This window comes from Sinocyclocheilus anshuiensis, unplaced genomic scaffold, assembly GCF_001515605.1.
Source record: "Sinocyclocheilus anshuiensis isolate Anshui unplaced genomic scaffold, SAMN03320099.WGS_v1.1 scaffold560, whole genome shotgun sequence".
NCBI lineage: Eukaryota > Metazoa > Chordata > Actinopteri > Cypriniformes > Cyprinidae > Sinocyclocheilus > Sinocyclocheilus anshuiensis.
Genome location: NW_015554116.1, coordinates 402,524 through 418,486, shown reverse-complemented (window position 1 = coordinate 418,486; position 15,963 = coordinate 402,524). Strand labels below are relative to the sequence as shown.

General features: G+C 38.2%; 2 protein-coding genes and 1 long non-coding RNA gene across 5 annotated transcripts in view; 2 read left to right on the top strand and 1 right to left on the bottom strand.

Moving 5' to 3' along the window:
• Positions 1 to 8,149, top strand: part of LOC107669806 (uncharacterized) — a 9,794-nt gene extending 1,645 nt beyond the window's left edge. The window contains exons 2-4 of the long non-coding RNA XR_001632038.1: positions 3,266 to 3,330; positions 6,210 to 6,271; positions 7,892 to 8,149. This is a non-coding gene — a long non-coding RNA (uncharacterized LOC107669806). The remainder of the gene's footprint in view (positions 1 to 3,265; positions 3,331 to 6,209; positions 6,272 to 7,891) is intronic.
• A 521-nt stretch (positions 8,150 to 8,670) lies between these two features.
• On the bottom strand, positions 8,671 to 10,301 carry ier5 (immediate early response 5). Its single transcript, XM_016462192.1, has one exon. It carries the CDS (start codon positions 10,002 to 10,004, stop codon positions 9,174 to 9,176), a length of 831 nt encoding a protein of 276 aa, XP_016317678.1. The 5' UTR covers positions 10,005 to 10,301; the 3' UTR covers positions 8,671 to 9,173.
• Positions 10,302 to 14,110: 3,809 nt separating this feature from the next.
• The window catches only part of stx6 (syntaxin 6), an 8,398-nt gene continuing 6,545 nt past the window's right edge, over positions 14,111 to 15,963 (top strand). For all 3 annotated transcript variants that reach the window (XM_016462223.1, XM_016462224.1, XM_016462222.1), the window contains exon 1: positions 14,111 to 14,311. In XM_016462223.1, the coding sequence (XP_016317709.1) occupies positions 14,277 to 14,311 (35 nt within the window). In that variant the 5' untranslated portion in view covers positions 14,111 to 14,276. The remainder of the gene's footprint in view (positions 14,312 to 15,963) is intronic.

Here is a 15,963-nt window from a genome sequence, read left to right as displayed (position 1 = left end):
CGCAATTTCAATTCTCTGTGTGTATGTGCTGTACATGTGGAAGAATTGACAATAAAGCAGACTTGACTTGAGCTGACTCTTAACTTTTATAAAGAATATCTCTTTGGATTTGAGATATCTCTTTGGATATCTCTTTGCAACTTTACAGACCTTCTTTATGCACCAAGAGCTTGTAACACTCCAAAGAGAAAGGAAAAATTAAAATCGCATCATATGACCCCTTTAAGTGAAAGCAAACAGCTGAGAAAAAAAAACACAGGTGTAACAGTATATTGGATCCGGGCAGCTCTTAAAGTGACTGCAGTCTAATATTCCTGCTGTCTGTCAGAAATTTTGATATCATAAAGACCTTATTTAAAGCAAGAATAACTATATCATGATATGTGTCATTACTGTGAAATAAAAAAATCTCATATTGTGATATAAGATTTTGGTCATATCGCCCACCCCTAGTTCTTGGGATTAATTATATGGTTCTTTGGAGAGCAATTGTTCTTGATGTTACATTACAGGCTCTTCGGATCATTGTTTTGGTTTTGAGTTCCTTAAGAGCACCAGAAATATATATTTTAAGCAGTGGAAAACTTTTCTTCCATGGCTTTTGTCTGTAAAACACTTTTGCTACTAATCTAACCTTTTTTTTCACAAAAATATATAATTGAATCATGGTTCTCCTGTGTTTGCCAAGTCAGAAGCAAAAAATGTCTGCTCCTGAATGTTTGGAGTTTTCTCAGCAGCAGGCCAGAGAGAGAAAAAGGTGTCCTTTATATTCTCGCTGTTTCCATACGGCATATGGTCTTATAATAGGTGAAGCCGCTCGCTGCCTGATCGGAGATCACTTTACTGTATTGTTGCTAAGCACTACAGCACAATGTTTTCTTTGTTTTGACAAAGAGTACTGATAGTTTAAAGAACTTGTCACAAAAAGTGTTGACCAAATTTCCACCAACAACCAAAGTTTTGTAGTTAGGGACATGATTAGCACAGTTGTTATTCATAAAATTCAGATAGGTATGTCTTCATTTAGTAAATGCATGAATGGAATGAATTACTGTAAAACTATGCATAGTGTTCTAGCGAGCGCCATTGTGTTTATTGTTGTGGCAGCTGCTGTTGGTTACTGAGCCACTTTGACTCTCCAGCATGAAGCTTGTTTTGTCTCCCTAGTAACATTTGCCACACAAAAACACTTACTGTTACGTCAAAACCCCGAAAACCAGTGGTTCCGACCTTGATTTTTGGACTCATTTAGATATAGAGGATTCTGTGACGCCATTACAGCCTGAAGGCAAAGTTCCCAGCAAGAAATATTTACGATAATTATGACATTTAACGACGAATGGATCTATAGACATAAGATTTAATAACTGACAAACTAGAATGATCACCTCGGCTTCGTATCACATTTGGAAGTTTAATTTTTAGTGGACTTTTGTGTGAGTGAGTCACTATGAGCAAATAAAAAGTCCTCTGAAGGAACTTTCCCCCAGCCTCTAAACTGAACTTTGACCATTTCAAGGAACTAACAGAGTGAGAAAACTACGGAGGTATTTTTGGCCATGCAAAATTAAATATACTTCCTCTTTTTTGACACAAATTCAGTGGTCAGGAATTATAAAGAGCTTTTAAAGCATTTAAACATTTTATTGGTACAAACCTTCTGTAGTACCAGTTAACCAACTTCCAACTTTCTGATTTGTACTAAACCCCAAACCCTAAGTATGGAATGTCCTAAATGGTCAAAAAATGTGAATGCAACTGTATATCTCACAAATGTGACTGTGTTTCTCACAGCTGTGAAAATATCTTGTAACTGTGACTTTATATCTCATAATATGACGTTATTTCTTATTTACTTTATCTAAAGTATCTTTATATTTTTTACTCTCAGGCTTGCATAGTTTAAAACCTCAGCAAATAGTTTTAAACTTGCACCTTAGCAACCACATAACAACACCCTAGAAACTGCACTTTAGTGACTCCATAGCAACAGCCTAGCAACATACTACAACCATTCAGAACACATTAGTAACTGCATAGCAACATCCTGGAAACAACTCCGAACACCCTTGCAACGGCTTAGCAACAAGTTAGAATCATTGAGAACAGCCTAACAATGACATAGCAACACCCTGGCAACTGCACTTTAGCAAATACAATGTAACATGGTAAAACTACACAGAGTGCCTTAGCAACTGCATAGCAGCACCCTGGCAACCACCAACATGTTCGAATGTTAGAATTATTCAGAACACCCTAGCAATGACATAGCAACACCCTAGCAACTGCATAGCAACATGCCAAAACCACTCAGGACACCTTAACAACGGCATAGCAATGTTTTGGCAACCAACTAGAACACCCTAGCAAATGCTTAGCAACACGTTTTAATGTTGGAATCATTAAAAACATCCTAGCAACAACATAGCAACACCCTAATAACTGCACCTTAGCAACTCCATAGCAACAGCCTAGTAACATACTACTATCACTCAGACCACATTAGTAACTGCATAGCAACATCCTGGCAACAACCCAGAACACCCTTGCAACTGCTTAGCAACAAATTAGAATCATTGAGAACATCCTAACAATGACATAGCAACACCCTAGCAACTGCAAAACAACATGCTAAAACCACACAGAATACCTTAGCAACTGCATAGCAGTGCCTTGGCAACCACTCAGAACACCCAAGGAACTGTTTAGCAACATGTTAGAATCAATAAGAATACCTTAGCGATGACATAGCAACACCCTAGAAACTGCGCCTTAGTGACTCCATAGTAACAGCCTAGCAATGCACTACAACCGCTCAGAACACATTAGTAACTGCAGAGCAACATCCTGGCAACAACCCAGAACACCTTAGCATCATGTTAGAATGTTGGAATCATTAAGCAACAACATATCAACACCCTAGCAACTGCACCTTAACAACCACATGCTAAAACCACACAGAATAACTTAGCAACTGCATAGCAGTGCCTTGGCAACCACTCAGAACACCCAAGGAACTGTTTAGCAACATGTTAGAATCAATAAGAATACCTTAGCGATGACATAGCAACACCCCAACAACTGCAACATGCCAAAACCACTCAGGACACCTTGGCGACCACCCAGAATAACGAAAGCAAGTTGTACTTGGGCAACAGAGAAGTTGTTTTTATAAAGTGAAAAATCTAGTTACAAGAACAGTGATCACTAGTGTGTGTGTGCGTATAAAGTGCCTGACTAATACTAAATTTCTCACTCTTTTCAGATCTATCTACGCCGTGGCTCCTGTTAGAACACATGACCCTCCTGTAGCAAGAAAACATGAGAAAGGTACACCAGCCTTTTTTCTCTTAGCAACCATCTGTCTGCTTTAATTGCCCCAAGCTTCCTTTGCTCTCAACATGCCCCGGCTTGTAGCGTTTGAGGAGACACCTAAACGTTCTCACACACAAGGCCTGTTGTCATTGCAGAAGCCTCACAGGCTGTTTGCTATCAGTTGAGTGGAGTCTATAAAGCTTTCGGAACTGTAATTAAACACGACCCCACGCCCAACAGGAAACATACATCAACGTGACGTATTGAGTGTGTAGTACGTCTCTGGTCTTCTGGCCTGGTCCAACAAGGTGGACCCTCCCCCCAACCACAATGACACCCCTTTCCTTCACCATCCCAGGCTGCTCCTGTTTCAGGAAGCCCGGCCCTGTCACTGATCCCATGCTGGCATTTTTCCCAGGATACCCCTCCCCCGATCCCATTTTCCTTCCAATCCTCAGTACCCTCCCCCACCCAAACCCTTTTCCCCTCCTGTCCTCTGCCAGTTTCCCAAGATAAACAAAGACTTCAGTTTGTCTGGGCTCCGACAGGGGTCAAACAGAATGAATAGCGGGGCCACTGCAAGGGCTTTTTCTTTCTCCCCTCCTTGAAAAGATCACTGCTGAATTGTCTTTGTGATTGTGCTCTTATGGGGGGCGGAGGGGGGGAGGGCGTAGAGTCATTGTAGACCAGTTTCAAAGTTCTAACTGTTCTGCGGTTACGACTTTTAGTTCCCTGTTTGGTTTTATTGCACACTAGAACTGGAGTTTCCCTGTTTATTTTTGCACTCTCACATAAACGACCTAATCTGAGATCATCCGTATTACATGATGCTGTATTTTGGCATCACTCGCCAATCTCATAAAGAAAATACTATATGCACAAATTTTGTATCTGTTTTCTTCGCTACACTCTTAAAAATAAAGGTTCTTTGTTGGAATCTATGGGTCTGTGAAGAACTATTACATTTATGGAACCTTCCATGGAGAAACGTTACATTCATGAAACCTTTCATCGCACAAAAGGTTCTTTATAGTGGAAAAAGGTTCTTTAGATTAGATGTTCTTCGTGGTTCTTTTAAGAACTGTTCAGTGAAAGGTTCCAAAATGGTTCAATTGAAAAATCTCTCTTTGGAAAGATGGAAAATGGCCAATGGACTTTTTTGCTTGCAAAAATTTGACTTTTAGTCCGACTTTGCAAAAACTAGACTGGTGTGATTTCAACCAATCTAAATAAAGAAAATAGGCTACTATATGCACAAATGCAAAATTATATGTTGCATAGCATACAACATTGAAGAACCATTACATTCATGGAACTTTCCATTGCACAAAAGGTTCTTTATAGTGGAAAGGTTCTTTAGATTAGATGTTCTTTGTGGTTCGTTCAAGAACTGTTCCGGGAAAGGTTCTGAAATGGTTCTCCTGTGAAATCTCGCTTTGGTAACTTCATTTTAAGAGTGTACAGAAAGCACATCTGATCTTTTGGCTAATGGCAGATGGTTTGCTAGTGTTTTGAAGGCTTCTGATTAGGTTCGGTAATTCCTGCATGCACAAAGCTGATTTGAATGGACAATGACTCCTTTAAGCCATCACGTGATTATGGGAGAGTTCACGTATTGGTTTGTGAGATTATTCTCTGACTTGTCACCCATCCCCCCTTTGGAACTTTTGGAAGAATACTGTATGCATACCTTCAAAAATGGGTGGATGAGTAACTTGGAGCATTGTGGAGACTGATGAAATCAGTGACAAATTGCTTTGTGGGTCACTCCGGTTGATGTGTCAATGCGGAGATATCCATCTTGCTGAATGAGTGGTGGAAAGATTTCCTGACTTTCTGTTTGCTTTGAACAAAAGAACTGCTTGAGTAGATCTTGTCTCTACTTGTATCCAGACTGGTGTTTTGTTCAGGCATCTTTCCGCCCCCTGCTCTTTGGGACTGACCATGTTAAACAGGGACACGGCATGGCTCTTAGCACACAATAAATCACCTAAACACCTAAAACAGTCCTTGACATCTTATCTTTATTGCTTGAGAGTCTCTTTTTGTTGTTCAGTTTATCCTAAAAGCTTTGCAAAGCAAGCCAAGTTGGAGATTTGACACTAAGCATTGAACTTTGGTTTGATATTACTTTTCTAAATGGTCATAGTGTTCTCTTTTGCCTGGCCTATGATAAAATAGACAGTAGATTTATATTTAAGTGGTGGTATGATATCAGAAAGTGAGTTTAAATGCTCCGTTCTAGACGAGCTACAGAGGTTTATGAGTAGTCAAGTTGTCTAAGTAAACGTGACACTATGCGCAATCGAATATTTGCCTAACAAATAGGTGCAGTCACATTTACTGTGAATTTTCACAGGTAAAATCCAGTCATTTCAATAGGAATCCACGCAATCAGGAATTTCTACTGAAGATTTCCGCAAACAGATTTCGCATCGGGTTCAAGTTGGTCACACAGTTTCGCTGCATGGTTTGAAAGTAACTTCTGTGTGAATAGTGCTTCATTCATCAGTGCACTTGAATTGAAATTTTTGACCCTTTAGTCCACTACTTTAGTGACTTAAGACAAATTATTGTTTTAGTCCAACTAAAATAGCTACTGCACACACACACATGTATATATATTCATTCTTTTTTTTTTTCAGAAAATGTAAAAAAACAAAAAAAAAAACAAGCAAAAAATCTTGTTGTTGCATTGTCATTTTGCATGAATCTGAGCTGACATGCCATTACCTGATCATTTAACAAAACTGTAATCAGACCAACGTTCCCGTTAAATTTCTCGGCTTTTGACTCAACATTCCAGACCCACATGCTCTCCTACTGCACATCGGCAGGAATCGTTTTCACAACTTTGCTCCTTTCCTCCCACCCCCCACCCCCTTTCCTTCCAGGACAGAGGAATGCAGGAGCGAGAGGCCAGTCAGGAGAGGACAGCTGCATGTGTTTAAGCATGGTTTGTGAAACAGCCAGTGATGTTGCATCACATGCGACAAACATTTTCAGATCCATATATTGATTTTTAGACATTTTTAGATCTCTATGTTTATTTTGGATCAATGTCAGTGATAACATGAGCTATTACGTTATTAAAGGAACTACAGAAATGTGAGAAAAAGTCCACCGCAGCCACGTCAGGCCACTCGTCTTCCGCTCCAGCTCTGTTACTGTTCTATGCTGGTGTGGTCAGCTGACTCGACTATGGCCAGGATTTGAATGACCCACATTTCTCAAAAGAGCAGGGTCGAGAAAGCAGCTTTACTCATGCCTTCTGGTCTTTCTCAAGGGAATGTATCTATCAATAGCTACTCATGTCTGTGTGAAAGAATGCGGCCGCACCGGGCATAAAGCTGGTTCTGCTGGAGTTAACGTCATAAAGGTTTTTCTTAAATGTTACTCGCACTAAAAAGTTGAACATATTGTTGGAAATCCTTAAGGTATTTATTTATCTAGATCTCTAGTTACCTGATCTGACCCTTAAAAATCACTTTCCCCCTCATACAATCAGTGACTTTAAGCTTTCTAGTTATTTGTGACTGTTGAAGGGTTTTAAAATCATTTTATAGAGATTGCAGTTCAGTTTTAAAATATTATATACAGTATATTATCATTTACAGGATGTTATATTTATATGCTAAATTACAAGTTAAATTTTATTGTATATTTTATACATTTTGTATAAAAATACACTATGCCACTCAAAAGTTGGGTCAGTATGTTTTTCTTTTTCTTTTTTGAAAGAAATTAATGCATTTGTTCAGCAAAGATGTTAAATTGATAAAAACTGATAACAAAGACTTACACTGACTAACACTTACACTTAGTTTTTTTATTCCGAAAAAGTATAACAGGTTCCTAAAAAGCTATTGAGCAACACATCTGTTTACAGCATTGATAATAAATCAGCATATTAGAATGATTTCTGAAGGATCATGTGACACTGAAGACTGGAGTAATGATGCTGAATTCAGCTTTGTCATCACAGGAATAAATTAGATTTTAAAGTATATTCAAATAGAAAAGTGTTACTTTAAATTGTAATAATATTTCCACAACGTTAATGTTTTTACTGTATTTTTAATCAAATAAATGCAGCTTTGGTGAGAAGAGACTTCTTTCAAAAACATTTCAAATCTTTCTGATCACATACTTTTGAACAGTAGTGTATATTTCATATAATTAAATATTATAAAGTCATAATAACCATAACTCTAACTATTGTACACTTACAAAAAATTAGTATCATTAAATATGACTTGGAAATCACTTTTTAAAATTTGTTGATATTTGAGGTTTTCCTTGACCATGGGAACCCACATCTTTGTCATTTTTATGATTTCTTATCTTTTGACCTGGATGCGTATTACAAGACAGGCTCATACACTTACCTCAATGACTGCATTCTTGCCTAGTAAATGAAATACATTTCTCATAATTACATTATTTATCTTTTACTCATTGTAAATTATGAATCATATCGCCTCTATTAATAATGTAAGACTGCTCAAGTGATGTTTCTACATGGAAAAAAAGGTTGAGAAGTCAATGATTCTATTATGACTGTTCTCTCTTGTAGGAAAAGGCATGTCATGTTGAATAGCCTGGGACCAAAGACAGGCCCTGGGAGAAGAGACAGCAGTCTGCGCTGAAACTGAACCCTGCATACCACACATGCTTCAGGGGTACAATAGCTCTCTTTACAGCATGCAGTAAAAATTGCCTGGAAGTGATGCAGTGGAACAGCAGCTGAACATTCTTGTTCTTCTCAAACTTGTTGGATCACTTTGGTCCAAATACTTTTGTTTGGGGAAGCTTCATTTTAAATATTTAAATACTAACCCTAAATTGTTTTTCATTGAATCTTCTATTCAAAATGAAGTGTGTAAAATATGGTTCTCACACTTCCTGACCGAAGAACTTTCAAGTTTCTTTAATTTTCATTTGCGATTACTGAATAGTTCTATGTAATTTAAATGTATGTATAGAATTCAGAAATTTAAAATATGAATTCAGGTAAATTGGGACACTTCTGAATCAACCTTGTATATGTATATGTAGGCTATGTGTATATACCATATACATATCACAAACTGCAGTTTTTGACAATGAAGTAGTGTTATATATTTATATAAGTATTAGCATTTTCTAGTAATCTGCTATTTAAAATTATTTTAAAGTTCTATCACCGTGGGAACCTTAAAAACAGCATTGGGCTGTTATTTTTGAATATTCTAAAAAAATAAAATAAAAAAAAAGCTGACATTTGAAAAAAGGTGGATGATGAGGTGTCATTCTTAGTCATGTGAGTCACGTTCTCAGCGTTTCCACTCCTAAACAGAAAGCACAGAAACAGTGTCATTTCACATTTTTTAATACGTGAGTACCACGTAAATTGTCATGATACCAAAATACATAGATTCAGAATGCGACAAACAATATATACACACTCGAATATTACAGAATGTACAGGTCTTTTTAAAACAAAGACGTTAAAACAGTGGCCTACACCTCGTACAGTCAAGTTTGGTGTGATCGACCCTGAATCGGTTCAGTGACAATGTAACATTGACCTTCATGACACATTTGCATATGTTGTAATACCACTCCTCACATGGCTTTATAATGTCTGACAGTTCAACACTTCAAGGACTGTAGTAGATCCCAAGTAGTAGCACCAGCATTCAGATAGCTCCTTCACTAGAAAGGCATGCCCCGGACATCTTACAGGCCAAACTGAGCTTGTACTTTGGTAGTACCACTCATGCTTGCTGGGAAGTCCCACACTACGATGTTGGGCCTGACCACGTGTTACCAATGCGCTCAGATCAACCCGGATAAGAAGTAACGTTACAGTACAGTTAGAAAGCTACTATCGCTGTACTCCAAGGGTTTAGGTTCTTCAACATTTGGTCGCAGCAGAGTTGTCCACTATCCTCTGCTTCAGACTCAGGTTTAACGTCGTCTTTGCTGAGAAGTCCTGAGAAACTGGAACCAAATATCGTAATGAGGTTGGACACGTTACTTGTGTCCATCTCCTCGGCTTCCTCGCCCTCTTTAGCATTTGAGGAAGCAACTTTTGTCTTTTTTTTAGGCGAATCGCCACTTTCCGTCTCCTCCGCGCTTCTTTTCCTGTTTGAACAAACGTGCGTTTTGGGTGGTTGATGCGATTCCCCGTTCGCTTCAGGCGTTGAGTCGCATTCTGCTAATGCACTGTCTGAGGGACTCTCCTTGGGTTCCTTAATGGTTTCCTGCAGTGTTTCAGATGAAACCTTTGCCACAGAGTCCAGCGAAGAGTTTTGGTTTTGCTCTTGTTGTAAAGTGGAAGTACAATCCGCCTGGTCTGATTTCACCTCATCGTCGTTTTCGCGATATTCCCGCTCTTTCTCGGGCCGCTCGTTCTGTTGAGGTTCCTCTGAGCTCTCTACTCGGTCACATTCCGTTGTAGAGGGAGGGAATTTCTCCCGCTCTGTGTCCGTAATGTCCCATTCGTTCCCTTCGCGCTCGCTCTGAGCAGCGTTCAGACACGCGCCGCTGTAGTAGTCGCTCAGATAGACCTGACGCGCGCTGCGAAGGACCAGTGAAACCAGGAGGTTTTTATGCAGTTTAATGCCGCCTCGTTGAACGCGCGAGTTGTAGATTTTCCCTAAGGAAATACTCATTATCCGATGGGCTTCCACTTTGTATTCCATGGCTGGAATGGATATGGTAAAGTTCACAGAGGTACAAAGTTCGCCGGGCGTTCCGCGTTTGATTTCCTCTCAGGATTCTCCTCAAACGGCTACTGCAAATTGGCCACCGGCTCGGAAACGCGTTAATAAATAACGTCCAAGTAGTCTTTTCCTCCCGTAGATCAAATCGTCCCGTATTTTGTTGACACAATCCTCATTCTCATTCACAAAATACAATATTTGTATTATTGGGTGAGTGTAGGAGTTTTGAATACCTCACTCATTCTCCTCAGCACCCAACAATGGTCTAGGGAGGAATGAGACTGATCCTATTTTTAACTCGCTTTTATACTTCAGCGTCAGCGGCTACACTAGCCAATCACGTCTCGAGTTGCGTTCTGCCAGCGTTGTGAATCACACCCCGCCAAATAGGCGATGACCAATGGGAGAGCGCCGTGGCGATGAGTCATATTTAAATACTAACGTGGGAGAACTGTTTAAAGGGATAGAATTGTTTTCATGCTAAAATAGCCAGATATTTTTACAACTCATTGTGTTTGTTCAGCTATTTTGATTTATAAAACTAAGACGAACTATATTTAAAACACAACATAATTTTTGTAACGAATAACAAGCCAAAATCGACATATACAAGACACTAACTCGTGTTTTTACAGATTATGTAGCATATTTAGGGTAGGCTCCTTGTTTCATATATTTAGTCTCTGAAATAGATTTTAAATATCCACATTACTGTATTATTGTTTCTATTTTGTACACGGTTTCCGCATAGCAGCTCATCTCGTTCTATGTTCAGAAAAACGTGCACTTCCCCTTTAATTCTTTTCAACTGACTTCCTCGACTGATGTAATGGTTTGTCTACTACAGTCGTGTCACATGACTCTATTGTGCAAATCCACTGCGGTGTCTGGGCAAATGTGAATGGAGCTGTTAGTGGGGGGAAGGGCAATGTTTTGTTTGAAGAAACGGTTAGCCGCTACTCATGAACGACAATGAATAGTGTGGGAGATCTGACCCTGAATTGATGATAATGCTTCTGAGTGGCGATGCTTTCTTTATTTATATGTCATTTTTTAAGTTAGCAATCCGTGTGCGCTGGTTTGTGAGTTCGCCTGCATTAAGATGTGGGTCATAAACCTGACACTTTCAGAGATTGTTTATCTAAATATAAACGATCAGTCAGTCATCATGGCTACCGCAAAACATCTGAGAAATCCTTTGCTTCCACTGCATCGAGCCGTATTTCAGATTAAGAAGAATGTATTATTGATAGACAAGAACAAATGGAATTAAAGCTGCAAGCAGTGATGAACAGGCCCTCGCACCCGGGCTCACCGCCATGGGGTGGCTTTAGTAAAACAGCGAATGGCGAGCATTATGCATTTAAAGTGGTAAATATAGGAGGAATACGTCAAAGTCATTTATATGTGCCAATCTTCCTGCTGCCAGCTGGTGGCGCTATAACTATAACTGGATTTTGGCATGTAGATTTCTTCAGTCCAGCACTTTTATCAAACATATGAAATTTGGTGCAGATTGAACATGGTATGTTTGAGTTAGTATAAAGCATGACGTGTCCTATTGCCAACAGGTGGCGCTATGATTATAACTGAATATTGGCCTTTAGATGTCTTCAGGCCATGACTCTTTCCAAATATGTGAAGTTTGGTGCAGATTGGACATAGCATGTTTAAGTTAGTGTGAAACAAGCCATTTCCTGTTGCCAGCAGGTGGCGCTATGATTATAATGGAATATTGGCCTTCAGATGTGTTCAGGCCAGGACTTTTATTGAACATGTGAAGTTTGGGGAAGATCTGACATTTTATGCCTGTGATGTTTGGGGCAGATTGGACACTGCATGCCTGAGTTACAGTAACTTCCTCTTTCACTGCATTAATAGCATGCTTTAGCACTTAGTTAAGTGTTGCTAGCATGTTTTAGTATGTTTCTAGCATGTTGCCAGCCTATTTAACACTTGCTGACGCTTTTTAATATGTTCCTAGGAGTCCATAACAGTGTTAACCATGACACTTCCTGTTGCCAGCAGGTGGCGCTATGAGTACAACTGAATTTGGGCATGGGTATTTGTTCAGGACATAACACCTATCAAACGTGTGAAGTTTGGGGCAGATCGGACATTGCTTGCCTGAGTTATAGCAACTTCCTGTTTTATGGCGAAACATCAAACTTTGTCAGGCCGCCAGGGACACGCCCCTTGACGAAAACTCAAGATCTTCGCAATTTAACATCACAAAGGCCTTATGATGACCCTCACCAAATTTGAAGATGATCCGAATAAAACTGTAGGAGGAGTTCGTCAAAGTACGAGGCCTGGAAATGTCAAAAACTGCACAAAAATTGTACAGTAAATTCAAAATAACGTGCATCCTGTTGGGTTTTGGATTTTGTACCAAGAGACTTTTTTGTAGGTAATGGTGTGTTACGCACGTGTACCGATTTTCGTACATGTACGTAAAACGTAGCTCGAGGTGCACTCCGTTGTAATTTTACAGGTGGCGCTATCGAGCCGTTTTGCCACATCCACTTCTGAAACCCATATCAGATGTAAATTTTCGCCAGTTCTGATGCGTGTGCAAAGTTTCATGAGTTTTGGAGAATGTTTAGGCCCTCAAAAAAGCGATTCACTTTGGAGAAGAAGAAGAAGAAGAATAAACAGAGCAATTCCAAGAGGGTTCTCGCACCGCGGTGCTCGGGCCCTAATAAAGCCATGATACTGTTATTTAAATCAGAATCCAGCTGTAGTTAGTAAAGGGATACAACACAAGGTCCATATAAAATAATGTAGGCTATCCTTATCTATTCCCAGCTTTTCAATTGCAGGTCTGCTTGTTGATGGGAAACTGGCAACTGATATTATAAATAAAACCAGAGTTGATTAATAATTTATGCAGCTTTACTCACTAAGCTGAAATGTTTCCAGCTGGTTTGCTGGTTTTACATCATACACAGCATCCGCTTACCAGTGGATAGCACTGGTGTAGATAGTCAGCTAATGAGAAGGCAGTGCGCTGTGTTGAATAATGCATGAAGCACTGTTTTAAAAGGAAGACCAGGCGCAAAGCTACGCTTATTAAGAGAAAACAGTGGCAGACTCATGGTTGTGGCCTTTTTCTATTATTGTAAATTATTTCAAATGTTATTATTGTTGTTGTTGTTATTAATCAATTTTAATTTGTAATTTTTTTGGGGAATGGTTTAATTAATGTAATGTATTAAGGTAAATTCTAGAGTTCAATTAAAAAGAAGAAGAAAAAGTACACTGGTGGAACCATAGTACAATAAGTATCAGCTGGTAATACCTCATATATACTATTGTATGGAAAGTTTGAGAAAATGTATATAAAAAAATAATAGAGCTGTTTTAGACATGTACCACGATACTATCATGATACAACATTTTCTGAATTTCAAAATGGTATCACCATCAGATATCATCACAATAGCATGGTATTACCACAGTACTTTTTAGTGTATAAGACAAGATAAGTAAAACAAAACATAATAATAATAATGATGATGAGATGATGTTGATGATAATAATAATTATTATTATTAAATTATGAATAATTTGTACATTACATTTTAAATACATTTTAATGTAATAAATAATAATAATTATTATTATTATATGGCAGTGTACACTATATCAGTATCAAATAATAATAATAATTTAAAGTAATATTGCCTTAGATGCTATAGAGTTGTTGAAATGCATGTCACTACATATTTATTATTATTCATAACAATAATAATATAATGTTCCATAATAGTGTATAATATACTATAGAATTATTAAATTATAACAGAATAAAGTAATATTGACTGGGATGATATAGTGGTGTTGAAATTGTAACTACATTTCTACATTTATATATCAGAATCTGAATTAAACAAGCTAATAAATAACTGTGCGTGTATGTTTATAATCACAATCTTGCTTTTATACACATTTGAACATACATGCGGCAATATTGCTTGGTTCTTTTACTGCAACAAACCAAAACAACCCACGCAGAGCACGCCGGTTTTTGTTTACCAGGAAGCGCGTATGCGTTCGTGCGTGTGTGTGTGTCTAGACGCTGAAGGACCCGGATGTGATTCCGCCGAGCAATGGCGGCTGAGCGGATCCGGGCTCCGTCCCACATGTAAACAACACATTAAGCGCTCTCCTTTGTTTAAGAAGAGCAAAACCAGCCGCGATCAGGAGCATGAGCTTATCGCACAAGAGTCGACTCATCTGAGCACCAAAATGTCGATGGAAGATCCGTTTTTCGTGGTGAAAGGGTGAGTTTATGGCTTAGATCGGGGACTGGGCGAATATCAGGTAACTTAGAAAGGAGAAAGCGAATTATTAGCTAAAAGTTTTTTCTTATGATTAAACTTTTCTGTTTACCAATGTTAGCATTGTGCACGAACGCTTTGGGAGGTAGTGCGTCACTACGCTTTAAACAGCTGTTTCATCGAGATCGTTATCATGTTGCCATGGCAACCGTTATTATCGATTTTCCCACCATTGTATCATGCCATTAATCGATATCCGTGTCGTGCTCCTTTATAGTGGTATTGTTGTGTGGTACCAGACATCTGGGGTGTATTCCAGGGGCTCGTTTCAGAAAGGCGGTCAAGTGAAATCTCTGAGTATGTTAACCCTGAAATGAGGGAAACTCTGGGTTTTCCATTTCAGAATGGGAGGTATGTCAAACCCGAGAAAGCAGGGTAAGTCAAGCCCGTTTCTGAAAGGGAGGTTATACTCAGAGTCCGTTACCATGGTAACTTACTCTGTGAACCTAACCTGGGCCTGTACCATGAAGTTGGTTTAGCTGGCTAGCCAGGTAAGTTTCAGTTTAGTTTGCACCAATCCTGGGTTTTCGGTACCATGAAAGCAGCTTGACTTTTAGCGGCATTCATTGCCTTAGTAACTCACACTCCACAGCTAACCTGCTCTGGGGCAGGTTATGTTCTGGTTTAGAGATCTCAAAGTGAAATTTGACCAATCAGCTTCAAGCAAAGTGACACATGTCTGACGCAATAAAGCCACTCCCCCAGTTTCTCTTACTCCAAATTAAATGACGCTTCATAGTAAAACATTTTTAAAGATAAAATTGTCTGAATTTAAATTTAGAGATGATTATTTTTTATAATTATTTTATATGATTTATAGAATTATTATACCCTTAATCCATTACACAAGCTAGCTTAGTTTAATAGTAATTATTAAGCTTTTATTTTAAATTAAAATAAACATATAGATAATATGCAATATAAATACGTTTTAGAATCAATAGCTTTAAACATGACTACATATGAGCTTAGATTTTTAAGTGTTTTTATACCTATAAATATGATCAACTCTATAAACTAGCCTTTAGTAACTTACACTCCACAGCTAACCTGCTCTGGGGCAGGTTATGTTCTGGTTTAGAGATCTCAAAGTGAAATTTGACCAATCGGCTTCTAGCAAAGTGACACATGTCTGATGCAATAAAGCCACTCCACCAGTTTCTCTTACTCCAACTTAAAGGATGCTACATAGTAAAACATTTTAAAGATAAAATTGTCTGAATTTAGAGATTATTATTTTTTATAATTATTTTATATGATTTATATAATTATTATACCCTTAATCCATTACACAAGCTAGCTTAGTTTAATAGTAATTATTAAGATTTTATTTTAAATTAATATAAACATATAGATAATATGCTATATAAATATGTTTTAGAATCAATAGCTTTAAACATGACTACATATGAGCTTAGATTTTTAAGTGTTTTTATACCTATAAATATTATCAACTACATAAAATAAATTCACAACTTGCACTGATATGGCAAGATGTTTTCTTTAACCAAGGTTTTTTTTTTTACCATTTGTATAACCACAGTTGTACAAATACCATGGTTAAACTATGGTTAGTGTAGTAAATCCATGGTTAA